Source organism: Pongo abelii, chromosome 12 (genome assembly GCF_028885655.2).
Source record: "Pongo abelii isolate AG06213 chromosome 12, NHGRI_mPonAbe1-v2.0_pri, whole genome shotgun sequence".
Lineage (NCBI taxonomy): Eukaryota > Metazoa > Chordata > Mammalia > Primates > Hominidae > Pongo > Pongo abelii.
This window is the reverse complement of record NC_071997.2, coordinates 39,966,544-39,994,307: the sequence shown is the minus strand read 5'-3', so window position 1 is coordinate 39,994,307 and position 27,764 is coordinate 39,966,544. Positions and strand designations below refer to the sequence as shown.

At 39.0% G+C, this 27,764-nt stretch overlaps 1 protein-coding gene across 20 annotated transcripts in view; it reads left to right on the top strand.

Moving 5' to 3' along the window:
- Positions 1-27,764, top strand: part of SEPTIN10 (septin 10) — a 71,482-nt gene that overhangs the window by 25,174 nt on the left and 18,544 nt on the right. For 9 of the 20 annotated variants that reach the window (XR_008519621.2, XR_008519622.2, XM_009236938.3 and 6 more), the window contains 6 exon segments: positions 3,509-3,626; positions 4,026-4,221; positions 14,579-14,765; positions 21,382-21,543; positions 23,506-23,602; positions 24,837-25,005. Coding sequence is in view for 18 of the 20 variants with exons in the window: in XM_009236938.3 (XP_009235213.1) it covers positions 3,509-3,626; positions 4,026-4,221; positions 14,579-14,765; positions 21,382-21,543; positions 23,506-23,602; positions 24,837-25,005 (929 nt within the window). In the remaining 2 variants the exon portion in view is untranslated. 20 annotated transcript variants of the gene reach the window in all.

The following is a 27,764-nucleotide window of genomic DNA, read 5'->3' as shown; positions in this document are numbered from 1 at the left end:
TGCTGGCCAGGTTGGTCTCAAACTCCTAGCCTCAAGTAACCTGCCTGCCTTGGCTTCCCAAAGTGCTGAGATTATAGGCATGAGCCACCGCACCTGACCTGACCGCTTGAACCTGGGAGGTGGAGGTTGCAGTGAGCCAAGGTCGCACTACTGCACTCCAGCTTGGGTGACAGAGTGAGACTCCATCTCAAAAAAGAAAAAACAAAAAACAGAACAAACAAACCAACAACAACAACAAACAAACAAAAAACCACAAAAATTACCCAGGCCTGGTGGCGCCTATAATCCCTACTACTCCAGAGGCTGAGGTGGGAGAATCACTTAAACTCGGGAGGCGGACATTTTACATTTTCTTGATAACTAATTTTCTATATGTGCCATTGTCCTTTCGTTTTCTTCTTTTCTACCTTCTTTTGGATTCATAGAGAATTTTTATGACTCAATTTCATTTCTGCTTTTGGCTTATTAGCTATACCTCTTTAGCTTTTTATTTTTTTTTATAGTAATTGACCTAGGCTTTAACTTACCACACCCAACGTTCAAATAATATAATATTTTAGCCCGGCACGGTGGCTCACGCCTGTAATCCCAGCACTTTGGGAGGCCGAGGCAGGCGGATCACCTGAGGTCAGGAGTTTGAGACCAGCCTGGCCAACACAATGAAACCCCATCTCTATTAAAAATACAAAAATTAGCCAGGCGTGGTGGGCGCCTATTATCCCAGCTACTCGGGAGGCTGAGGCAGGATAATCCCTTGAACCTGGGGGACGGAGGTTGCAGTGAGCCAAGATCACACCACTTCACTCCAGCCTGGGCGAAAGAGCAAAACTCCATCTTAAAAAAAAAATTACATATGTAACACTTTATGTATACTGTAGAAACCTTATAACAATATTCCTTCAGTCCTCCTCCTGTATTTTGTGTTTCTTATACATTTTATTTGTGCATGTAACCTGTTGTTTTTGTTACTGCTTTAAACATTTGTATTTTCAAGAAGTTAAAAAAAACCTCTCTTGTTTACCCACATACTTACCTTTCTGATGATCTTCATTCCTCTTTGTAGATCTGTTGTCATTTTCCTTTCTCTTGAAGAACTTTTATCATTTCTTATACTGTGGGCCAACTGGCAGTGGATTTTCTCAGATTTTGTTTATCTGAAGTTGTCTTCATTTTGCCTTCATTTTTGATGTTTTCATTGGCTGTAGAATTCTATGTTGTCTTTTTTTTTTTTCTTGGGGGGAGTCATTTTATAGGGGTCATTGTTTTGTCTTCTGGTTTGCATTGTTTCTTAACATCTGTAGCTCACTGCAATGTCCGCCTCCTGAGTTTAAGTGATCCTCCCACCTCAGCCTCCCGAGTAGCTGGGATTATAGGTGCCACCACGCCAGGGTAATTTTTGTGTGTGTGTTTTTGTTTTGTTTTGTTTTGTTTTTTTGAGATGGAGTCTTGCTCTGTCACCCAGGCTGGAGTGCAGTGGTGCGATCTCGGCTCACTGCAAGCTCCACCTCCCGGGTTCAAGCGATTCTCCTGCCTCAGCCTCCTGAGTAGCTGGGACTACAGGTGCATGCCACCACACCCAGCTAATTTTTTGTATTTTTAGTAGACACAGGGTTTCACTGTGTTAGCCAGAATGGTCTCAATCTCCTGACCTTGTGATCCACCCGCCTAGGCCTCCCCAAAGTGCTGGGATTACAGGCGTGAGCCACCACGCCAGGCCTAAAGTTTTCATTATCTTTTTTTTTAGCAGTTTGCTGTGATGTCCCTAGATGTGAGTTCCTTTGGATATTTCCTGTTCGTAGTTTGCTGAAATTCTTGTATCTCTGAGTTCAAGTTTAGAAAATTAGAAAGTTTTCAGTCACTATTACTTAGATATTTTTTTCCCTCCCTCCTACTCCCTACTTTCACCTTCTCTCTCTGCCTCTAACTTTTCTCCTTGTATTCCAGTTACTGGTATGTTAGATCATTTGATACACTCACACAAGTTTTTAAGACTGTCATAGTTTTATCTTTTTTCTTTCTGTGAGACTTTTAGCTTGAATAATAACTATTGAACAAATCTCTCTTCCATTATTTGATCTGCTTTTAGTACTAAATATATTTTTTACTTCAGATGTTGCATTTTTACATTCTAGAAATTCTGTCTGCTGCTTTTTGTTGTTGCGAGCTCTTTCATATCTTTCTGTAATTCCCCGTCATGCCACCCATTATGTCCATCTTTTTCCTGTAGATTCTTTAGCATATTTGTTATCATTATTTAAAGTTCTTACCTGCTAATTAAACATCTGGTTCATTGTGGATCTCTTTCTGTTGACTTTCTTTCTTGACTATGAATCACATTTTTGTTTTTTTCCTGTCATAATTTTTTTTATTGTATAGTAGATACTGTAGAGTTGCTAGATTCTGTTTTCTTCTGCAGTGTTGAACTTTGTTCTAACAGGCAATTAAATTGCTGACTGATCACATTGATCATGTTGAGCCTTGTTACAGGCTTTGTTAAGGCAGGTCTGCTTCAGCTGTGCTTTCTGATTGCTGAGTTATGGACCTTACTCCTGAAATGTGGCCCATCTAGGGTTTCAGTAGAAGGCCTAGGGTGTTTACAGGAGACCCTTTAACTTACAGGCTTAAAATTTAAGCTCTGTCCATCTCCCCAAGATGGCACTTGAAAACTCTGCATAGCTCCTCCCAATTCCCATTTTCCCCCTTCTGGGATCTTGTATTCCCTCTGTATGTGTGCAGTTTGGCCATCAGCCATGGATTTGAGTGGAGTGTGTTTGTAGATTTTGGACTCCCTTCCTTCTGGAATTTTCTCCCTGAATTCCCAACCAATCTGCCTGCCCCAATCTCCAGTGGACATCTTAACCCATTAAGACTATAACTTCCCTCCTGAGCTCTGTCTTCCTTTTGCCATAATGACTAGGGAGTGCCTTCAGGGAAAAAGCTAGATAAACTCATCTCACCTGATAAGTTTCCTTCCCTCAAGTCTTATTCTGTCCAGTGTCTATCTGCCTTTGGTTGCATTCTAGTGACTTAAAAGGGTTGCTTGTAATTGTTACCAGTAGGCGGGTAAGTTTGACGTAAGTTACTCTGCCATTACCGGGAGCTGAACCTGTATCTGTACTTTTGTTTTGTGCTTTTTTTTCACTTGACATTTTAATGTAAGAATTTTCTAAGTTTTTATCATAAACAAATGGACTTTAACTTTTTATTTTGTAAGTGAATATGCCATAGTTGGATATTTTCCTATTTTGGAAATCGAATGTTTTAATGTTATACATAGTGCTAGACTCTCATTGTATGAAGGGGATAAGAAATGTGTGTTTTGAGGATCTGGACACAGGTTTCTTTTCCCGAAAATTTACTTAATCACTTGTATCTTAGGTGAGGTAAAATGATTATACAAATTTTCATTTATTTGATATATTTGTCCTTTCAAGTGTGCCTACATCCTATTTAAGTCAAAGTTGTTTTTTTTTTTATTGCTGTTGGTTTTGTTTTTATTTTCCTTCAGAAAAGAGAAAACATTCGTTCGTTGACTATGTCTGGCCATGTTGGTTTTGAGAGTTTGCCTGATCAGCTGGTGAACAGATCCATTCAGCAAGGTTTCTGCTTTAATATTCTCTGTGTGGGTACGTGCCACCTACTCTTCCTCTAAGTTGTTCCTTCATATTCCTTGTGCTCACTTCATTCCTGTCATGGGCAGAACAATGCTTATGTTATCAATTTGAAATCATGATCCCAGGGATTCTCTTTAGTTGTTTAGATTCTGTTAGTTTTGTTTTTCTTAGCTTTAAGCTTTTGGCTTGTTCTATAAACATCTCAGTGTTGTTGTCAGAGTCCTGAGTAGCTTAGCACACTTACTCTATGCTCTGCTAATGACTTGGGGGACCAGCCGTAGTGTGTATTTCTTTCATGCGCACCCTGGCCTTTGAAATATTTGGGATCTTTGAAACCACTCTAGGCATTTACAGCTGTATTTCTTTTCAGCCATTCATGCAGCCATAAAGATGTACCTTTGTGTGTTTCAGGGGAAACTGGAATTGGAAAATCAACATTGATTGACACATTGTTTAATACTAATTTTGAAGACTATGAATCCTCACATTTTTGCCCAAATGTTAAACTTAAAGCTCAGACATATGAACTCCAGGAAAGTAATGTTCAATTGAAATTGACCATTGTGAATACAGTGGGATTTGGTGACCAAATAAATAAAGAAGAGAGGTATGTGTTTTCTTCTTGTAATAAAACAAGTTTTTCTTATTTCAAGACATTGGTCTTATAGCCCCATGAACTATGATTTGATTTTCTCCTATGGTAATCCATACCTTTCCTTCCACACATTGTTTTAAAAATAAAATAATTAAACAATATTTTGTTCTTATTAGCACATTGACATTTTTCTATCCATTTGTCTAATTTCTTTAGAATAATTTGAATCACCTTATTAAAATGTGCATTTCAGCAAAAGTAGCTTTAATTATTTCCTGACATGCAAATTCAGTGTATATTAATTATACTAATTTTCAGGCAGGGCTTATCTCCTTGAAGAAAAGATACAAGACATATAAGAACAATATATACAATGGCCAAATACATGATGCGTGAATTTTTTGTAAAATTATAATCAAATTAGCCAGTTACATTATTAATCATTGCAGGAAAGTTTTGATAGTGAAATTTTAATTTGTATTTTACCTTGTGTCTCTGTTTGTTGTAGTATTTGTCCTAAGGTCGTTTAAAGATTGAGTAGAGATTCTATATCAAATTTAAACTATGAAAGGGGGAAAAGGATTGGTAAAGCAATAACTTTTTGTTCATTTTTCTTTTTGAAATGTGTTTCAATTTTTTTTTTTTTTTTTTTTTTTCTTGAGATGGAGTCTCGCTCTGTCACCCAGCCTGGAGTGCAGTGGCATGATTTCGACTCACCGCAACCTCCACCTCCCCAGTTCAAGTGGTTATCCTGCCTCAGCCTCCCAAGTAGCTAGGATTACAGCCACCTGTCACCACATCTAATTTTTTTTGTGTTTTTAGTAGAGACAGGGTTTCATCTTGTTGGCCAGGCTGGTCTCGACCTCCTGACCTCAGATAATCTACCCACCTCGGCCTCCCAAAGTGCTAGGATTACAGGCGTGAACAACCGCGCCCAGTCTTATTTCCATTTTTATAAGTAATTTTTTTCCTTTTAAAAAATAATTTCAACTTTTCGTTTAGATTTGGGGTACATTTGCAGGTTTATTACATGGGTATATTGTGTGATGCTGAGGTTTGGGGTACAAGTGATCCAATTACCCAGGTAGTGAGCATAGTACCAATAGTTAGTTTTTCAGCCTTTACCCGGTATCACCCTTCCCACTCTAGTAGTCCCCAGTGTCTATTGTTGCCATCTTTATATCCATGTGTACCCAATGTTTAGATCCCACTTACTTATAAGTGAGAACATATGGTATTTGGTTTTTTGTTCCTGAGTTAATTTGCTTAGGATAACAGCCTCCAGCTTCATCCATGTTGGTACAAAAGACTTGATTTTGTTCTTTTTTATGGCTGTGTAGTAGTCCATGGTGTGTATGTACCACACTTGTTTTATCCAGTCCACGTTGATGGGCAGCTAGGTTGATTCCATGTCTTTGCTATTGTGAGCAGAGCTATGATGAACATATGAGTACATGTGTCTTTTTGGTAGAATGATGTATTTTCTTTTGGATATATTCCAAGTTGGAATAGCTGGGTCGAATGGTAGTTCTGGTTTAAGTTCTTTGAGAAATCTCTAAACTGCTTTCCACGGTGGCTGCATTAATTTACATTCCCACCAACAGGGTACAAGCATTTCCTTTTTTCTACAGCCTCGCCAGTATCTGTTGTGTTTTGACTTTTTAATAATAGCCATTCTGACTGTTGTGAGATGGTATCTCATTGTGGTTTTGATTTGCATTTCTCTAATGATGAGTTATGTTGAGCGTTTTTTCATGTTTGTTGGCTGCTTGTATGTCCATGTCTTTTGGCCACTTTTTAATGGGGTTGTTTTTTCTTTGTTTAATTGTTAGTTTCTTACAGATTCTGGCTGCTAGACTATTGTTGGATGTATAGTTTGTAAAAATTTTCTCCCATTCTGTAGGTTGTCTGTTTACTCCGATGATGGTTTGTTTTGCTATGTAGAAGCTCTTCAGTTTAACTGGCAATTTTTGTTTTTGTTGCATTTGCTTTTAAGGACTTAATCGTAAATTCTTTTCCAAGGCCAATGTGCAGCATGGTGTTTTCCAGGTTTTCTTCGAGGATTCTTATTGTTTGAGGTCTTACATTTCAGTCTTTAATCCATCTTGAGTTAATTTTTGTTTATGGTAAAATGTAGGGGTCCAGTTTCATTCTTCTGCATATGGCTAGCCAGTTATCCTAGCACCATTTATTGAATAGAGAGTCCTTTCCCCATTGCTTATTTTTGTCAGCTTTGTTGAAGATCAGATGCCTGTAGGTGTGTGGCTTTATTTCTAGGTTCTCTGTTCTATTCCATTGGTCTATTTGTCTGTTTTTGTACCACAACCATGCTGTTTTGGTTATTGTAGCCTTATAGTATAGTTTGAAGTCAGGTAATGTGATTCCTCAGGCTTTGTTCTTTTGCTTAGTATTGCTTTGGCTACTCAGTCTCTTTTTTGTTTCTTTATGAATTTTAGAATAGTTTTTTCTAATTCTGTGAAAAATGACATTGGTAGTTTGATAGAAATAGCATTGAGGCCAGTTGTGGTGCCTTACACCTGTAATCCTAGCACTCTGGGAGGTCAAGGAGAGAGGATTGCTTACCCAGGAGTCTTGAGACTAGCCTGGGCAACATGGTGGGACCTCATCTCTACAAAAAATTTAAAAAAATTAACCAGGCATGTTGGTAGGCACCTATACTGCCAGCTACTCGGGAGGCTGAAGTGGGACTATCACTTGAGCCTGGGAAGTCGAAGCTGCAGTGAGCCGTGATCATGCCACTGCCCTTCCAGCCTGGGTGGACAGAGTGATACCTTCTCAAAAACAAAACAAAAAAACAGCAATAGCGTTGAGTCTGTAGACTGCTTTGGGTAGTATGGCCATTTTAACTATATTGATTCTTCCAACTATATTGATTCCATGAGCATTTTTTCAGTTTGTCGGTGTCATCTGTGATTTCTTTCAGCAGTGTTTTGTAGTTCTCTTTGCAGATATCTTTCACCTCTTTGGTTAGATGTATTCCTAGGTTTTTGCGTGAGTGAGTGAGTGAGTGTGTGTGTGTGTGTGTGTGTGTGTCTGTTGTACATGGCATTGTGTTCTTGATTTGGCTCTCAGCTTGACCATTATTGATATACAGAAATGCTGCTGATTTTTATACATTGGTTTTGCATCTTGAAACTTCACTGAAGTTGTTTATCAGTTCAGGAGCCATTTGGCGGAGTCTTTAGAGTTTTCTAGGTATGAAATTATATTGTCTGCAGAGAGATAATTTGACTTTTTCTTTTCCTATTTGGACGCCTTTTATTTCTGTCTCTTGCCTGACTTCTCTGGCCAGGACTTTCAAGTACTGTGTGAAATAAGAATGGTGAGCACAGGCATCCTTATCTTGTTTCAGTTCTCAAGGGGAATGCTTTCATCTTTTGCCTATTTTATAACTTGTTTTTTCTCATTAACTTATTTGTTGGATTGTTTGTATTCTATCAATTACCGAAGCAGTATATAAATACGATTCTGTGAAAATACCAAATGGTACAGATCAGTTGGAATGCACTTTAGCCATTCCCCTGTGTTCAGTCCCATTTCTTCCCCCAGAGGAGCCACTGCTCTGAAATAGGTTTTTTTTTCCCAGACCTTTCTTTAGTTCTTTTTAAATAAGCTTTATTAATATATACTTTACATAGAATAAACTTTACTGATTTTTTTTTTTTTTTTTTTTTTTTTTGAGACAGGGTCTCGCTCTGTCGCCTAGGCAGGAGTGCAGTGGCGCAATCTCAGCTCACTGCAACCTCCGCCTCCTGGGTTCAGGTGATTCTCATGCCTCAGCCTCCCGAATAGCTGGGATTACAGGTGCCCGCTATGACACCCGGCTAATTTTTGAAAAAGTAGAGATGAGGTTTCACCATGTTGGTCAGGCTGGTGTTGAATTCCTGACCTCCGGTGATCTGCCAACCTCAGCCTCCCAAAGTGCTGGATTACAGGCGTGAGCCACCTCTCCTGGCCTAACTGTACTGATTTTAAGTGTACATTCAAAATGAATTTTCAGAAGCGTATAGCATGTTGTAACCACTAGCATAGCTCTAATATAGGAAATGGCCATGGTCATGGGTATTTTGCTGTCCTGCATATGCATATTATTCTTTAGCCAGGGACTTGGGGGCCCTCTCCAGATGTGCAGTGCTTCCTTCCTGTGCAGCTTTCTTCTCTTCTGTTCCAACCTACAGATGTTGCTTTTGCCTCCTTGAACTCCTGTCTGGGTTTCCTCAACTCAGTGAATGGCCAGGCTCTGTGTTCTCTTTGCGCTGTGCCCGGGACACATGTCCCCAGTCAGGAAGCTGGGACATGGTAGGGCTCATAAAAGAGGGCATTTATTTCCTTTTTCAGTGGTCACAGTTTTATACTGCCTGTTTCCCAGTGTTTTAAAACCTTTTTTTCATTTATTTTGTTCAGGTTTCTAGTTATTTAAGGTGAGAAGATAAATCCAGTCCCAGTTCCTCTATCATGACTGAAGACAGGCTTTATTTTTCTTTCTTTCATTGTTAATGCTGGACTGTACTGGGTAGGACCTGCAGTATTTTGTTGGATAGTCAGTGATGGTAGTGGGCACCATCCCCTCATCATCCTAATCCCAAAGAGAAAGCTTTATTTTTTACCATGTACCATGCTTGCTTTGTTGTGATTTTTTTGTTTATTTGGTTGGTTTTGGGTTTTGTTTTAGATAAAATAAAGAAATTCCTTTATATTATTAGTAAAAGTTCTTTTTTTTTTAGAAATCATTAATATATACTTTCACCAGATTTTTTTTTTTTTTTTGCATTTTATGGAGAAATTGTGACTTCTTTCATTTAATCTTTAGTAAGCTGAGTTAGAGTAACTGATTTTTTTATTGGCAAATTAACCTTATAATTTTAGATACCATTCTGAGATCATAATATAGTGTTCTTTTTATATTATGCTATATTTTTCTTTTAGTTTTTTTTGCATCGTGTTCATCAGTGAAGTTTTTTTAGCCTGTATTCTTGTCTTATACTCTTTTTTTAAGATGGAGCTTCACTCTTGTCACCCAGGCTGGAGTGCGGTGGTACGATCTAGGCTCATTGCAACCTCCATCTCTCGGGTTCAGGTGATTCTCCTGCCTCAGCCTCCCGAGTAGCTGGGATTACAGGCGCCTGCCACCACGCCCAGCTAATTTTTGTATTTTTAGTAGAGACAGGGTTTCACCATGTAGGCCAGGCTGGTCTCAAACTACTGACCTCAGGTGATCCACACGCCTTAGCTTCCCAAAGTGCTGGGATTACAGGCATGAGCCACCGCGCCTAGCCTTTTATTTATTTATTTATTTATTTATTTATTTAAAATCAAGATTGTGTTAGCCTTCTAAAAGGAATTTAAGGAGTTTTCATTCTCTGTTTTCTGGAAAAATTTGCATAAGATTAGAGTTATTTTTCCCTGGAATGTTTGGTAGAACTAACCAATAAAAATCAGGGCCTGGCTGGGCGTGGTGGCTCATGCCTGTAATCCCAGCACTTTGGGAGGCCGAGGTGGGTGGGTCACCTTAGGTCAGGAGTTTGAGACCAGCCTGACCAGCATGGTGAAACCTCGTCTCTACCAAAATACAAAAATTAGCCAGGTGTGGTGGCAGGCGCCTGTAATCCCAGCTACTCAGGAGGCTGAGGCAGGAGAATCACTTGAACCCAGGAGGCGGAGTTTGCAGTGAGCCAAGATTGGGCCATTACACTCAAGCCTGCTCAACAAGAGCGAAACTCCATCTCAAAAAAAAAAAAATTAGGGCTTGGAGTTGTAAGATCAGAGTTATTTTTCCCTGGAATATTTGATGGAACTTAACCAATAAAAAAAATCAGTGCCTGGGGTTTTCTTTCTAAGAAGATTTTGAATTGAATTTTTAAAAAATGATCATAGGACAATTCAGAGTTGGTTTTGTTTAGAGACAGTTTTGTAAGTTATAATTTTCCAGGAATCTGTCCATTTCATCTGAAGTTTCAAATTAATGGCTTAAAAATATTGATAATATACTCCTAATATCTTTTTATTGTCTTCATCATCTGTAATGATATTCTGTCTTTCCTGATAATAGTTTTTTGTGCTGCCTTTCTTTTTCTGCTTGATTAGTCTTGACAAAGTGTTGTCAATTTATTTAATCTTTTCAAATACCAAATTTTGGCTGTATTGATCCTTTCAGTTTTATGCTTTTCTTTTTTCCTGTTTCATTACTTTCTGCTCTTACGTCTATACTTTTGGAGTTTTGCTCCAAATTCTCATCAATTTTCAGCCTTATGCATTTAGTATTATAAACTACCCTGTAAGCGTGGCTTAGGCTACATTCCACAAGTTTGATACATAGTATTTTCAATTTCAGTAAATTTCTTTTTTTTTTTCTTTTTTGAGGTGGAGTCTCACTTTGTTGCCCAGGCTAGAATGCAGTGGCGCGATCTCGGTTCACTGTAACCACCGCCTCCCGGGTTCAAGCGATTCCCCTGCCTCAGCCTCCCGAGTAGCTGGGATTACAGGTGCCCACAGCACTCCCAGCTAATTTTTGTATTTTTAGTAGAGATGGGGTTTCGCCATGTTGTCCAGGCTGGCCTCGAACTCCTGACCTCAGGTGATCCACCCTCCTCGGCCTCCCAAAGTGCTGGGATTACAGGCATGAGCCTGCCATGCCCGGCCAACAATTTCAGCAGATTTCTTATCTCCATTTTTATTTTATCCTGAAGCATTGACACTTTTATTATTACGTAGTGACCTTTTTTCTCTTGTAATGCTTCCATGTCAGTGTTGTCTGCAGCTTTCTCCTGTATGTTTGGTGTAGTTTTTCAGTCCCTTTACTTTCAATCTTTCTGTGCCCTTGTGCTTTAGACATGTTTCTTATTGAGCATATTGTTGTCCTTTTAAAACCCAATCTGACAATGGTTACCCTTTATTTGATCGTGTTCCTTCACAATTAATGTAATTACCGACATATTTAGGTTTAAATCTACCATCTTTTTTGTGTTTCCTGTTTGTCCTGCCAGTTTTATATTTATTTTTCCTTGCCTGATTTCTATGCTTATAGTGGTTCTCTTACACATTATCACACATCATCTTTCACTTAAAGTTGAAGATGAATGTTTATACTTCTCCTTGATAATACAAATAGACAATGAAATGAAATTTAGAACAGTTAAATTTTGTTAACCCCTTCTCCTGTTTGCTATTATATATTAACTCTATCTTTTTTTTTTTTTTTTTGAGACAAAGTCTCACTCCGTCACCCAGGCTGAAGTGCAGTGGCGCAATCTCAGCTCACTGTAACCTCCCCCTCCTGGGTTCAAGTGATTCTTAAGCCTCAGCCTCCTGTGTAGCTGGTACTGCAGGCACATGCCACCCCACCTGGCTAATTTTTGTATTTTTAGTGGAGATGGGATTTTGCCATGTTGGCCAGGCTGATTTCAAACTCCTGGCCTCAAGCGATCTTCTCGCCTTGGCCTCCCAAAGTGCTGGGATTGCAGGCGTGAGCCACTACCCGACTGAGTTCTCTCTTTTTCTTTTTTTTTTTTTTTAATTTTGAGGTGGAGTCTCACTCTGTCACCCAGGCTAGAATGCAATGGCGCGATCTCGGCTCACTGCAACCTCTACCTCCTGCACTCCAGCAGTTCTCCTGCCTCAGCCTCCTGAGTACCTGGGATACAGGCACCTGCCATCATGCCCAGCTAATTTTTGCGTTTTTGCAGAGACAGAGTTTCGCCATGTTGGCCAGGCTGGTCTCGAACTCCTGACTTCAGGTGATCCTCCAGCCTTGGCCTCCCAAAGTGCTGAAATTACAGTGAGCCACCATGCCTGGCCGAGTTCTCTATTTTTTAACTACACGAGGTATTATTATATGGCCAGTATATGTTTATTACCATCTATTAACCAAAAATTTCTGTGTTGCTCAGATACTTGAAATTTTAGTTGGATGTACAATTCTGGGTTGCCAGTTATTTTCTTTCTTCCATTGGAAATATCATTCCATTCTCTCCCGGCTTCTATCTTTGCTATTAAGAAGTCTCCCCTAAGGGTCCTCTCCTTTATTTCCTCTAGTGCTTTTAAGATCTTTGTTTTTATTGTTATCCAGTTTTGCTATGCTGTACCTGGGTTTTTATTATTTCTAATTTACCCTGCTTGTGATATGTTTGAGTTCTTGACTCTGAATAGTGTGTCCGTCAGTTCTTTTTAAAAAATCTCAGACATTTCTTCTGTAAATATTGCGTCTGCCCCCTTTTCTGTTTTTTTCCTTTGAAAACTTTGATGAAATATATGTTAGATCTTCTCATTATATCTTGTGTCTTTTACTCTTCACCTCTCTGATTCATATTTTTTATCTTTTTGTCCAGATTATGAAAGAATGGCATATTATTTATTTAGCAGAAAATCCTTATGATTTTCATTCTTGAATAGCATAAGACAAAACATTCAGATAGAGGTACATTTATGGTTATTTAGGTCATATAATAGGTCTTCTTACTGACCTATTTCAGGTCATTAATAAAAGCTTCTTTGGAATTTTTATGTGAAATATATACTTAACAGATTAATTTTTCCCATTTTATTTTTTTGGAAAGTGAATCCTATTGGGTCACATTTAGACCACTTTCCAAAGGATCACTTAACTGTCGTTATAATAATCACTTTGATGATGAATTGAATTCTTGTAATGTTCAAGGTTTTGTGCTATTTCCTTTATTTATTTACTTATTAAAAAAAATACCATTTTTTGAGGCCGGATGTGGTGGCTCACGCCTGTCATCCCAGCACTTTGGGAGGCCAAGGCAGGATGATTGCTTAAGGCCAGGAGTTCAAGACCAGCCCAGGCAACACAGCGAGACCCTGTCTATATATATATATTTTTAAATTCATTTAAAACAGAATCTTGCTTTGTCATCTAGGCTGGTGGGCAGTGGCACAATCACAGCTCACTGCAGCTTTGAATTTCTGGGCTTAAGGGATCTGCCTGCCTTAGCCTCTCAAGTAGCTAGGACTATAGGCACCTCACAATGCCTGGCTGATTTTTAAAATTTTTTAGTAGAGATGGGGGTCTTGCTGTGTTGTTGCCCAGGCTGTTCTTGAACTCCTGGCCTCAAGTGATCCTCCTGCCTTGGTCTCCCAAACCACTGGGATTACAGATGTGAGCCACTGAGCCTGGCCCATGCTAGTTCTAGTGGAAAACACAGATGTATAAGATACTGTCTCAGTCCTCACATTGTTTACCATTTGCATAGGGAGAACAATGTGTATTCTATAATTTTAAAAGAGGTGATGATCCTCAAGGACTGAAAGGTCAGGCAACTTTATAGAAGAATTTAATTTTGTACACATTTATTAAATACCTCAGCTGCTCAGGGTACTGGTTCATTGTAGGGCTAGAAAGATAATTACAGAGGTTTCCAGGGAATTTGACATGGGAACTGTTTACTGTTATTTTCACTTGGAAACCCAGATTTGTTTAATGAGAATAGTTAAGAGTAGAAAAGTGAATTGCAAAGGCAGTGGTTTAGCATATCAGAACTGAATGGAATGCTCACACACCATTCTTGGAACAGCATTAGCACACTGCTCTGCACATGCACTGTGATTTGATTTGCATCTTGAAGGCTGAATAACCTGAGACAGCCAGAAGGAAGACTGCATTTCCAGGGAGGAGTTATCTGAGCAGAGGATGTAATTGGCCTTTCCTTTGTTTATAATTAAATAAAAATAAAAACATGCCAGCATTACTAATTAGATACTTTCAGCTGATGTGTGCCTTCTTCTTTACTTAGGCTTTTTGTGCCTTATAAATCTAAGAGGCAAGGAGTCATGGACTTTGACTTAAATGTCTTTTGAGTTATTGATACCTGTGCATTTTCTCAGTTAGTTAAATAATAAGCTGGGTACCAGTTTGATTACAAATTAGACTGCTGCCAGCCTCTTTGAGCAGTCTGGCAAGTGTGGGAAGCTTTGTCAGAAAAGGACCCAGCATGTGAATTACTATGAGAATGAATCAATGTAAATTCAATACCATTTCAAGCACAAATTGCCCTGACAGTTTCGGAAGTACAAATGATACTGGATTTAGGATAGTTTGACTTATGATTTCTCAACTTTATGATAGGTTTATTGGGATATGAAATGCATTTCAGCTAATATTTTCAACTTATGTGATGGATTTATCAGGATATAACCCTATTGTAAGTTGAGAAGCATTTGTATAGCTTTTGCGCATGTTCTGCACATTTTTTATCACTAAAGTTGTCTGTTCAGCATAGATATTAACTGTTTATTAATTAGTGAAAATATAGACCTCAAACTTCTAAGAGTTACACAGATATCTTAAGGTAGCACAAATAATGTTGTATTAAACATTTAAATAATTTTTCAGCTACCAACCGATAGTTGACTACATAGATGCTCAGTTTGAGGCCTATCTCCAAGAAGAACTGAAGATTAAGCGTTCTCTCTTTACCTACCATGATTCTCGCATCCATGTGTGCCTCTACTTCATTTCACCGACAGGCCACTCTCTGAAGACACTTGATCTCTTAACCATGAAGAACCTTGACAGCAAGGTGGGTTGAGGAAAGGAATCAACTTACCATACTTTAATATTTATTTTTAACTGTTAAAATATTTTTACAATATGGATATGTATTGTAACTTTTATCCTGTGCATCTTTTATTTATTTATTTATTTATTTTTTTAGAGATAAAGTCACTCTGTCACCCAGGCTGGAGGTAGTTGTGGGATCGTGGCTTACTGCAGCCTCGAACCCGTGGGCTCAAACGATCCTCCTGCCTCAGCTTCCCAAGTAGCTGGGACTATAAGCATGTACTACCACACCCAGCTAACTTTTTAATTTTTTTTTTTTGTGGAGTTGGGTGTCTTGCTATGTTGCCCAGTTGGTCTCAAGCTCCTGGACTTAAGTGATTTTCCTTCCTTGATCTCCTGAAGTGCTAGAGCTACAGGCATGAGCCACCATGCCCAGTGCCTGGAAATCTTTAAAACATTTTGTATTTCCATCTAGCTTATTTTTTCAGAGAAATTCAGTTTGGAAGATGAGATGCAAAGAAGGAATATTGCAATAAAATTTTAGTTCCCTTTTTAGTGATTAAATTGCATGCCAGAACATGGGTATTCTCTGCGTTTTTAATGCAGAATTTAGTTGATACTAATTTTACTTTATGACACTATTAAGTGAGAAGAACTTCATTAACAAGGATTAAGGTCTAATGTTTCATTAGATATTGTCGTAAAATACATTTTAATTTGGACCATACTGAGAAAACCTATTTTTGAATTTCCGAGCCAAGGAGCTATATATAAATTTAGGGAGCTATAGAAAAACTCATAAACTAACTCACTTCAGATTTTTATATTTGTTTAAAAAATGGCTAAAGACAGTAATCTTACATTAAAGAAACGTTAGAATTTTCTGTAATCTCAAATGGTATGCGAAATGAAGCTTTCATGATCCTGTTTACTAACTGTATAAGTTGAATTAAAAATCCAAGGTTGTTCTGGATGCTGCTTCTTTCTCTGCAGAAACCTGTATGGAAAGCCTGAAGGCCTGCCTAGTGAAGCTTTGGCACATCGGTCAATTTACTTTTGACTAGTTGCTTGGTCCCCTGGTTTTAGCAAAAATTGATGTAGCTTAGATGACAGTCTGTTCACCTGATCACATGTGATCAGATGTTCTAACCATTTAGCCAGTTGTTTTCATAGTTGAGTCTGATTATATGGAAATTCATATTTGTTAAAGGAACATAAAAACAAGAGTGTGCAGTTTTGTCTTAGCTAGAGTGGAGCAGCATGAGGTAATTTGTATAAAGACTTGTAGAAGCTGGTGTCAGTGGAGGATGGCTCTAGATATTGGCTCTGTCATTTATTAGCTGTCTGATCTTGCAAGTTTCTTTAGCCCTCTGAGCCTCAGTGGACTTAAGTGATTTTCAGTGTCCTCCACTTTTAAATAAAAACTAGGGAGAAGAACTACCTCAAGAGGCAGATATGAAAATTAATTAAATTGATCCATGTAAATAGAGGGTTTAGCAAATAGGCATACCCAGTAAGAGCCTATCTGCCATAGAAGTTTGCTTTAGTATGCTGTATAAGTATATATTATCTAATCTTTTCCAACTTTGGTGATTTAAATATATTCTTTATTTTTTATGATAAAAGTGTAAACTACCCTGTAAAAATACCTGCCTCTTATTTTACATAAGAAGGTTGTTGGGGTGGACATGGTTGCTCATGCCTGTAATCCCAGCACTTTGGGAGGCCAAGGCAGGCGGATCACAAGGTCGGGAGTTCGAGACCAGCCTGGCCAACATAGTGAAACCTTGTCTCTACTAAAAATACAAAAATTAGCCAGGCATGATGGCACATGCCTGTAGCCCCAGCTACTCAGGAGGCTGAGGCAGGAGAATTGCTTGAACCCGGGAGGCAGAGGTTGTGGTAAGCTGAGATTGCACCGCTGCACTCCAGCCTGGGCGACAGAGCGAGACTCCATCTCACACACACAAAAAAAAAAAACGTTGTCTTAAAAGTTAGCTGAAGTCTACCCGTCCGGGTATAAAACAGGCAGTCAAGAGGGGTTAGGACATGGCTGTCATGCTGAAGTGCCTGGATTCTGCTTCAGCCCCGCCACTTAGCAGCTATGTGGCCCTGGACAAACTTGGATTCAATTTTTCATATATAAAATAGGGCTAGAGGCCGGGTACGGTGGCTCATACCTGTAATCCGTCAGTATGGGAGGCCGAGGCGGTCAAATCACAGGGTCAGGAGATCGAGACCATCCTGGCTAACACAGTGAAACCCCGTCTCTACTAAAAATACAAAAAAAAAATCAGCCGGGTGTCGTGGCGTGCGCCAGTAGTCCCAGCTACTCGGGAGGCTGAGGCAGGAGAATGGCATGAACCCAGGAGGCAGAGCTTGCAGTGAGCCAAGATCACGCCACTGCACTCCAGCCTAGGTGACAGTGTGAGACTCCATCTCAAAAAAAAAAAAGAGTGGGGGCTAGAGAGAGCTCACTCTAAGACTTTTGGGAAGATTAGCTGACATGAATATTACAAAGTATTGAGTATAATGCCTGGCATATATGAAGCACCTCTGTTACTGTTTTGTTATTTAAAACTTATTTAAAAATTAACAGGCACAGTTTATTGATGATATTTACATACTGGTATTCAAGGTAACTGGCCAGCCCAACCACCTTTGAATCATCAAAAGTCTTTAAGAAGTGTTAGCCAGGAGCAATTTATATTGATGTATTCCCTTAGTGGATTTTCAGGAATAAATGGAAGAGCTAATGAGCACTTGTTCAGAGGCAGTCCACCTTGAGCTAGCAGTTCAACCTGCAAACTCTTGTAACAACTAGTTCTAGATGCTTCCTAGTCATCCCTCAGTATCCAAGGGGGATTGGTTTCAATACCCTGAGGATGCTGAAATTCCTTATATAAAATAGTGTAGGACAGTCTTGCAGTGCAAAACTATATTTTAGTCAGCAAGGGACCAAATATAGAATGGTCGCATAAGATTATACCTTATTTTTACTGTACTGTATTATGTGTTTCTGTGTTTAGATATGTTTAGATATACACATACTTACCATTGTATTATAGTTGCCTACATATACACACACTTACCATTGTATTATAGCTGTCTACAGTATCCAGTGTAGTTACATGCTGTACAGGCTTATAGTCTAGAAACAATGAGCCATACCATACAGCCTAGGTGTGTCATAGGCTATAACATCCAGGTTTGTGTGAGTATACTCTGTGATGTTCACGCAACATCAAAATCACCTAAGATCATATTTCTATTGCATTTCTATCACCATGTTTATTAGTCCGTTCTCGCATTGCTATAAAGAACTATCTGAGACTGGGTAATTTATGAAGAAAAGAGGTTTAATTGACTTACAGTTCCTTAGGCTGTACAAGAAGCCTGGCTGGGGAGGCTTCAGGAAACTTAAAACCATGGCAGAAGGCGAAGGGGAAGCAGGCATGTCTTATATGACCTGAGAAGGAGGAGGGGAGTGCAGGGGGAGGTGCTACACACTTTTAAACAATCAGATCTCGTGAGAACTCACTACCACAAGAACAGCAAGGGACAGCTCTGTCCCCATGATCCAGTCACCTCTCACCAGACCCCTCCAACACTGGGGATTACAATTTTACATGAGATTTGGGTGAAGACACAAATGCAAACCATGTCACCATGGTTAAGCCGCACATGACTGTATATAACCTACTTGTATCCTTGCATATACTTTAAATAATCTCTAGATTACTCATTATTATACCTAATACAGGCCGGATGTGGTGGCCCATGCTTGTAATCCCAGCACTTTCAGAGGCTGAGGCAGGTGGATCACGAGGTCAGGAGTTCAAGACCAGCCTGGCCAACACAGTGAAACCCCTTCTCTACTAAAAATACAAAAAAATTAGCTGGGCATGGTGGCAGGCACCTGTAATCCCAGCTACTCGGGAGGCTGAGGCAGGAGAATTGCTTGAACTTGAGAGGCGGAGGTTGCAGTGAGCCAAGATCACACCACTGCACTCCAGCCTGGGCAACAGAGCTAGACTCTGTCTTGGAAAAAAAAAAAAACCTAATACAATGTAAATGCTATGTCAATAGCTGTTATATTGTATTTTAAAATTTGTATTATTTTTATTGTTGTACTGTCATTAAAAGTTTTTTTCCGCTAATATTTTTGATCTTCATTTGGTTGAATCTGTGGATGCAGAACCCACAGATGATGAGGGGGGCAACTGTAAAGACATTAATGAGCGTTACAGTATTACCTTTTGACCAATACCTTATTTCATTCAAACCAAAATGAAATATTTTATGGTAACAGTAAAGGTCATGGGTATCATGCACTCATTTAAAGATTGTCACTACTCAATTCTGCCTTATTCAGTTGATGAGAGACGAATTCTAAAATTGGGACTACCTTATCAAAATCCTGCCTTTAGCTTTCTATTGTACAAACTAGACAGGAAGTTAACACCTAAGCTTTGTTATAAGTTTAAAGGAAAAACTAGGATATGCTGAAATTACTTGATTTGGCCCATTTTAAATAGCAATACACAGGTTTTTTTTGTAGCGGCAGTTGGCAGGTGTAGGGAAATTCTAACTTACACAAGGGCACTACATAAAGATGAGAGGTGGTGTCCTTGCTGACCTCATCTTGCCACTCCCCAGGCCACCTCCAGATAGTTGTCTTCTGTTCCTAAAAAGCAGAACACTCAACTGCTTGACATGGAAAGTTATCTTCTCTTATGCCATTGGTGACAAGCGACCCTCTTTGGGCAATTCTGTTACTTTCCCTGCCTCTAATAGTCATGTAAACATTGATGTTTAGTATTCAGTCTACTGCAGTTTATGGTGCAAGCAATTATAAGTTATTAACTTGGCATAATTTGTTGAATACCTAAGTATATAATATTGAAACTAAGGACTTGGCACCAAAATGTTTATGTACTTTGACTAATTTAACAGGAAAGTTGTTTACTTAGGATTGCTGGAAAGTTTTCTGCCATTAATTTCATAGACAGAAAAAATTTCTCTCCTTTGGAGCATATGGAAGACTGATAAATTCAGATATATACTTGGCATCAATCTGAAATTTGAGAAGAGAAAAAAATTTAGAATAGGAATTATAATTTTTCCTTTTTTTTTTTGTTTTTTTTGTTTTTGTTTTTTTAGAAGAGTTTTACAAGAGTTTTGCTCTTGTTGCCCAGGCTGAAGTGTGGAATGCAATGACGCGATCTCGGCTCACTGCAACCTCTGCCTCCTGGGTTCAAGCGATTCGCCTGCTGCAGCCTACTGAGTAGCTGGGATTACAGGCATGTGCCACCATGCCCACCTAATTATTTTGTATTTTTAGTGGAGATGGGGTTTCTCCATTTTGGTCAGGCTGGTCTCGAACTCCTGACCTCAGGTGATCCACTCGCCTCAGCCTCCCAAAGTGCTGGGATTACAGGCATGAGCCACCGCGCCTGGTCATTTTTTACTTTTAATCTGAAAATTACATTGAGGTTTTACTGTCTTGATACATGTGACTGATTAGCCTGAGGTTTTTGATGAAAAACAAACTAAAAACTTAAGAACCACCAGTCACAAATTTGTGGAGCTATCAGTCTTTTGTGGGGATATTAATCTTATAGAATTAGATTTACAACTTATTCGGTCTTCACAACCCCAAATCTTTTGCCCTCTGTCAGTGATAGGACTTTAAATAATACTGAGAAAGTTATTCCTTTGCATCATGAACACTTTTAAGATAGTAGTACATACAGTTTGCTTCCTCTGCTGTCTAAGTAAGTCTGTGACAATGGGGCACAGGTAGGCATGGAGTCAGTCCTGAAACAAGAGGCAGAAAGAGGAGTTTCACCTGTCTTTTAGTTTTGCTGAGGGATCAATCACCCTGGTTACTTAGTGCTTAGATTATTAAAAAATAAAAATTCTTAGTGAATTGAGGAGGCAATTCAGTTTACCTTTTATCACATTTTACTTTTTAAGTGTATGATGAAATTGCAAGATTTTGAGAGAGAAGAGAATGTGAGATTTCTAAACCTAAATTCAAATGGAAGATTAATCTTATAAGAGTTCTGCTTTCTGAAAGCATTGATTGAGGTGCCTGTAATCCCAGCTACTTGGGAGGTTGAGGAAAGAGAATCGCTTGAACCCAGAAGGCAGTGGTTGCAGTGAGTTGAGATTGCACCATTGCACTCCAGCCTGGGTTAGAGCGAGACTCCATCTCAAAAAAAAAAAAAAAAAAATATTGTGTGGCCAGCATCTGTAGGAATGAGTGTATAAGGGGTGTATATATACAGGAGAATGGCCATCTAGGTCGGGGTTGGCATGCCTTTTCTGCAGAGGGCCAGGCTGAGAATACACTGGGCTTCACAGGCCCTGTGGTTTATGGCAGCAGCAACTCATCTCTGCTGTTGTAGTGTGAACGCAACTGTAGACAGTACACAAGCAAATGGGCGTGGCAGCGTTCCTGTAAATCTTTATGTATCAAGATCAACAGCGAGATGGACCATAGTTTGCCAGCCCCCTGATCCAGGTTAGGGAAATTCATTGTCAGAATGAACGGTTTTGAGTGAAAAAACAGCTGCAGGATTGAAAAAAAAAATCCTCAATAAGATTTTGTTTTTCTTTATTCTTAATAGGTAAACATTATACCAGTGATTGCCAAAGCAGATACGGTTTCTAAAACTGAATTACAGAAGTTTAAGATCAAGCTCATGAGTGAATTGGTCAGCAATGGCGTCCAGATATACCAGTTCCCAACGGATGATGACACTATTGCTAAGGTCAACGCTGCAATGAATGTGAGCTCCTGACTGAATGTTAATTCTGTTTTCCATGTGAAAATAAAACTGTAATTTGTGAGTAATATTGCTGCTAATACACTTTCACTTGTGTCTTCCAAAAAGACTTCAAACAAGGTGAATTTTCAAAAAGTCCAGTATGGGAAAATGTTTAGTTTTTTAAGTTGGAAAAAGTGTAAGGAGAATTTATTTTTAAGCATATTTTTCTTTCACTCTGCTTTCACCAAAATAAAGTGATACATTTGTGAGACTGGGATATACCTTTTGTGGAGCCATATGAATTGCCTTAGAAAGATGATACCCTCCTACCCTGTCTTTATAAACATGAGAAGACTTTACACCTCCCTTTGCATGCTGTAGAATCTTAAAATCTTTAAGGAGGTCTCTTAAAACTAGTATTTATGCTCCTTCTCTCTCATAGTGTCAAGTTACATTCATGTAACTTTTAGTTTAATACAGTGGAAGGTGACTAAGTTCTTAATTTTACTTTCTTGAAGCTAACACATTTTTAAAACACCTGGTTATGTTTTGTAGGATCATGGGTTTTGAAATCCGACAGGCTTGGTTGGCCATATGTTCATTGGAGTTACTAACCTCCCTGAGACTTAACATATCTACAAAGTTAGGTTAATACTGCCCATCTTAAGGGTTGTTGTGAGGGACAAATGATGTCACCTTTGTTAAGCGCCTAACAGTGACTTTCAATAATTGTTCATTCCATTTCTTCTATTTTCCTTTTCTGATTTTTCATACCACTTTTATATTAGTGTACCTAAACTAAATCTGTAAAAAAAACTGACTAATGTAAATGAGGTGATCTTAATTCCTGTATGTTAAATTGTCTTTACATCTAATTTTATTTCTTGCGCTCAACTAGAATATTCAGAAAGCCACCATTAAGAAACTAAATATGTCAATTTTAAAATATTCAACATAGTAATTAATAATTTTTACATTAGACTTTTCCCCTGTATTCATCCTCAACTTCAGACAGACCAGTCTACTCCCTGCCCCTGAACCTAGCTATTGCATTTTGTTCAGAATCTTTTCCTTTTCTAAGCCATTTCTTCCCACTTTGCTTATCCATCTAAATCTTGTTCTTTTTGATCTGGGTTAGCTTGTATCTTCCTGCTCCTAGTGATCTCTCACTCCTCTCAATTTCTAGGACATTTACTATATTGACATTAATTTGGGACTTTGTATACTACTTTATATTAGTACCATATCTATACACCCACACACTGTACACACACACACACACACACACAATAGGAATACACTATTGTATAGTTACATATACATTTTGTATACTGTAGGTGTGTATATGTGTAATTTCCTCAACATTATCTTTGTCTTTTAGGGGAAAATTCTTTTTCGGCCAGGTGCGGTGGCTCACACCTATAATCCCAGCACTTTGGGATTATAGGGCTCACACCTGTAATCCCAAGACAGGCGGATCACCTGAGGTCAGGAGTTCGAGACAAGCCTGGCCAACATGGTGAACGCTGTCTCTACTAAAAATGCAAAAATTAGCTGGGTGTTGTGGTGGGCAACTGTAATCCCAGCTACTCGGGAGGCTGAGGCAGGAGAATCACTGGAACCCAGGAGGCGGAGGCTGCAGTGAGCTGAGATCGTGTCACTGCACTTCAGCTTGGGCGACAGAGTGAGACTCTGTCTCAAAAAAATAAAAATAAAAATAAATAAAAAAATTTTTTTGTTTGAGTGTATTCCCAATAGCATAATGCCTTACATGTAAATACTTTTCTTTATGGGGCCCAAAGATGACTCTTGTAGAACAGTTAACAAATATTCACTGGCAGGTTTTAAAATCTGAGGCATAGCTGACCATTCGATTTTAATAGGTTTGTTATTTAATTATTCTCTTCTCTCTTACATAAAATTTCTTTTATCTAGTCAGTTATCACAGTGGTATGAGAAGATGTGCTCAATATTCTTTTTCAGGGACAGTTGCCGTTTGCTGTTGTGGGAAGTATGGATGAGGTAAAAGTCGGAAACAAGATGGTCAAAGCTCGCCAGTACCCTTGGGGTGTTGTACAAGGTAAATGAGACAAAGGATGACTAGAAATATGTATCTATCTAGTAATCTCAAAGCTACCTTTCATGCCTTCTTTGGGGTGATGCTTAGTTTGGATGTGATTGGTTGTCAGAGGAGTTGGCTGTGTACCATTTTAGCCAAAGTCTGGAGGCCGTGTAGAGTCTCCCCCTTCTCATTATGCCACACACACATTACCCCCGCCGCCCCCACGGTACCCTGTCAGTAGGTGGGAAACACCAGTGGGGCACTCTGACCAAAATGTGAATGTGGAAAGTAGTGTTCAGACATCAAACATCACTAATTACCACTTAACTATAAGAACAGTCAACCATCTTATAAATTTATATATTTTTACTGATCAAAGTATTGCCAGCTATTTCCAGAATAAACCAGTCAGCCAACTTAAAAAGTTAAATCTACTTGACATTTAGATTATTTGACATTATAATGAGTAAGTAAATAGTATTGTATGGTTCATTTACTTATAGTACTAATTAATGGTGAATAGATTACCCTTACTAGTATAGATTTCCAAACGCTGATTTTTTTCTTAATTGATAAATTTCGTAATTAATGAAAAATATTCAGAAAATGTAACATTTTTAATTTTATAAAAAATATAAAAGTAATAATTATACTAAAGAGTATTGGTCACAATAAAATATATTTATTTGTAGTCCTCTGGTCACTGTAAACATAGAAGAAGGATCGTGTAAGTGTGTTCACTAATTTTGAATAGTGTCTAACACAGGATCATAAATGTGTTCTATAAAAAGAATTTGATAATTATAGCAGGGATGGATAGTATTCTTGAGTTTGCAGAATTTATTACTTTGAAGTTTTAGTGAACTAATATTACATACTCTTTTTAAACATTATGTGAAATGTCTTCAGGATAGTTTGTAAACTGCTAACAAAATATTAGTGTGAAATAACTAGAACACTTGGTTAACAATAAGTTGTGTCTTTTTTAGTATTTCCTGGTGATCCATTGGCTACTAAATTTAAAGTAAATCTCCTGGTCTGTTAATTCAGATTGCCTATGATACAGTGTTTATACTGCAAGAGCTTCTTCCTTGGTTACTTGTATAAAATAATCATAGCTATTAATCAAACTGATCATTTTGCTATTTGTTGTTTCACATGTTTTCATTTATTTGTTCATTCAGCAAACACTTAGTTGTGTGCCAGGAATTAAAATCCAGTGTTGCTCTTTTCTTATTTTTTTTTTGGCTAGTGGAAAATGAAAACCACTGTGACTTTGTAAAGCTGCGGGAAATGCTCATTTGTACAAATATGGAGGACCTGCGAGAGCAGACCCATACCAGGCACTATGAGCTTTACAGGCGCTGCAAACTGGAGGAAATGGGCTTTACAGATGTGGGCCCAGAAAACAAGCCGGTCAGGTAGGGTGGGGTTCTTGGGAAGCCAACCAAAGAGGAAGTTAGAGAGGATTGCATATTTTTATATATCCAGGGTGATGGGGCATGTGTTTTTTAGAATCTCCCAAAACCATGATATAGAATCATTTGGTAATGACTAATTATTGTGCTTCTTGAATTACTTGACTCCTTCTTGCTTTTGAAGAGTCTTGCTTTTTAAGTCCTTGTCTGACTCAAAAGGAGTTAAATATGATGAAGAATGTATGGCAGAGGCCCCCTGTTTCAGTTCATGCTGACACGAGTAACTGAAGGAAAATACCCTCATTATTTGATTTCTTTTTGTATTTATCTGAGAAGATGATATATTTAACTGTTGTCATAAAGGTAAGTTGGAACACAAATCATTTTCTTATTTTTATTTATTTATTTTTTGTAGCGACAGGGTCTTACTATGTTGCCCAGGCTGGTCTCAAACTCCTGGCCTCAAGTGATCCTCCTACCTCAGCCTTGCAAAGCTTTGGGATTACAAATGTGAGCCTCCATACCAGTCCTCAGGAATCATTTAAAATAAACTAAAACATTTTCTGTTGGTTTTTCTTCTGTAAAGGTTTTGGAATGAGTGAAGCTTAGCAAAACATATTATAAAGGAAGAATGAGAGTGCTTGTAGGGAGTCGGAGATTAGATTGTTTCTTGCCATATTACAGTGTAGTTATAAGAATTTTAGAATCTGAACCCCTCCTTGCTCAGTAATCTAAAGCATTAAAAGTTGTAGAAACTTCCTTGGTAATTTTATATGGTGCTGTATCCCAGACTTTATGCAACTCAAATCCTTAGTGTGCTGAATCAGATCAATTTGATGTAGCATTCCAGAACAGTGTTTGCATGCAGGAAAGCATGAGATCCTTGGGACAAGTGCTATTTTAAACTCTCTTATGAGACTGAGGATTCCTTTTCCATTGCATTGTTTGCATTTGTTATTTCCCTGGTTCTTAGCACCTGCACCAGAGTAAACAAAAGAAAGGGGGAGGAGTGCATCAAATCAGTTGCGCTGTTGCATATAAGCTTTTGGAAGACTTAATCTTAGATGAAGTTAAATTTTTAAGTTTCTTCAGTCTATGGAGTTAATTAATGTTTTCACTTCTGGTAGCATAATGAATTAAGAATTGTATATACTTATGGCCGGGCATGGTGGTTCATGCCTGTAATCCCAGCACTTTGGGAGGCCAAGGCAGGCAGACCACTTGAGGTCAGGAGTTCAAGACCAGCCTGGCCAACATGGTGAAACCCCGTCTCTACTAAAATTACACAAATTAGCTGGGTGTGGTGGCATACTCCTGTGAAACCAGCTACTCAGGAGGCTGAGGTGGGAGAATCACTTGAACCTGGGAGGCAGAGTTTACAGTGAGCTGAGATCGTACCACTGCATTCCAACCTGGGCGACAGAGCAAGACTCCATCTCAAAGAAAAAAAAAAGCATTGTGTGTATTTAACCTACCCTCACCAAATTCAGGCATAGGATGCTTCTGGTTGTGGGCCAGTCATTCTCGTAAACTGACAATTTTCTCATGATATTGTCTTCACTAAAGATTAATCATCTCGAGTTAGCGTCCCTAGTGTTTCTCAGAGGAGACTCACTTCTCATTTCTTCCAAGTCTCAGGGTCACTTCAGAGGCCTCTGTGCACTGAGGTGGAAGGGGTCCTGAGTAAGAGCGGGCAGGGACAGCTTTGAAGTCCTCTCTGAGGAGACGGGCCTGGGTGTCTGGTGGAGTCATCATCAGTCACCTGTGGATGATTAAGAAATGCAGGGTCAGAATTTCCAGGGATGAAGCCTAGAAACCTGCAGTCAGAATTCTTAGTCATTCAGCAAATAGTTAGTTTGTCTGCTGTCTGCTCAGCCAAATGCTAGTCATTGGGTGTATGTGCACTGTTGGATCAAACAGAGACCCTGCCTGTGTAGAGTCTCTGTTGAGGGGTGGGAGGAGGACCCCTATGTGAAGAAGAGAGTGGGGTGGGGCAGGCAGAAGTGGGGAGACCAAGTTAGGAGGTTGCCATGGTGGTCCAGGCATGAGAAGATGGAGGCGTGAAAGAGAGGGGTAGTGACAGAGGGGTGAGAAGCATGCTTAAGACATGTATTTTTTTTAAATTTAATTTTATTATTATTATTATTTTTGAGATGGAGTCTCACTGTATTGCCCATGCTGGAGTTCAGTGGCATGATCTCTGCTCACTGCAACCTCCGCCTCCCGGGTTCAAGCAATTCTCATGCCTCAGCCTCCTGAGTAGCTGGGACTATAGGCATGCACCACCACCCCCAGCTAATTTTTGTGTTTTTAGTGGAGACAGGGTTTCACCATGTTGGCCAGGCTGGTCTTGAATTCCTGGCCTCAAGTGATCTGCCTGCCTTGGGCTCCTGAAGTGATGGGATTACAGTGATGGATCACACCTGGCTGAGGATATGTAATTTGAAGTTAAAGTCCATAGGACCCACTGATAAATTATTTTTGCATATGGGATTTGAGGGAAAGAGAGGGATCAAGGATAACTCAGTCACCATTTTGACCTAGAAAATGGGGTGACTGGTGGTGATCGTTATTGACCTGAGGAGGATGGGAATCAGAGAGTTTAGGGGTGTAGTTGGTAATCCAGAGGTTTTAGAAGTGTTACATTTAAGCTGCTTATTAAATATTCAGGTGAAGAGTTTGAGTAGGTTATTAGACACATGAATCTGGAGCTAGGGAGAAGTTAGGGCTGCCATAGTAATTTGGGAGTCAGCAGTGAATAA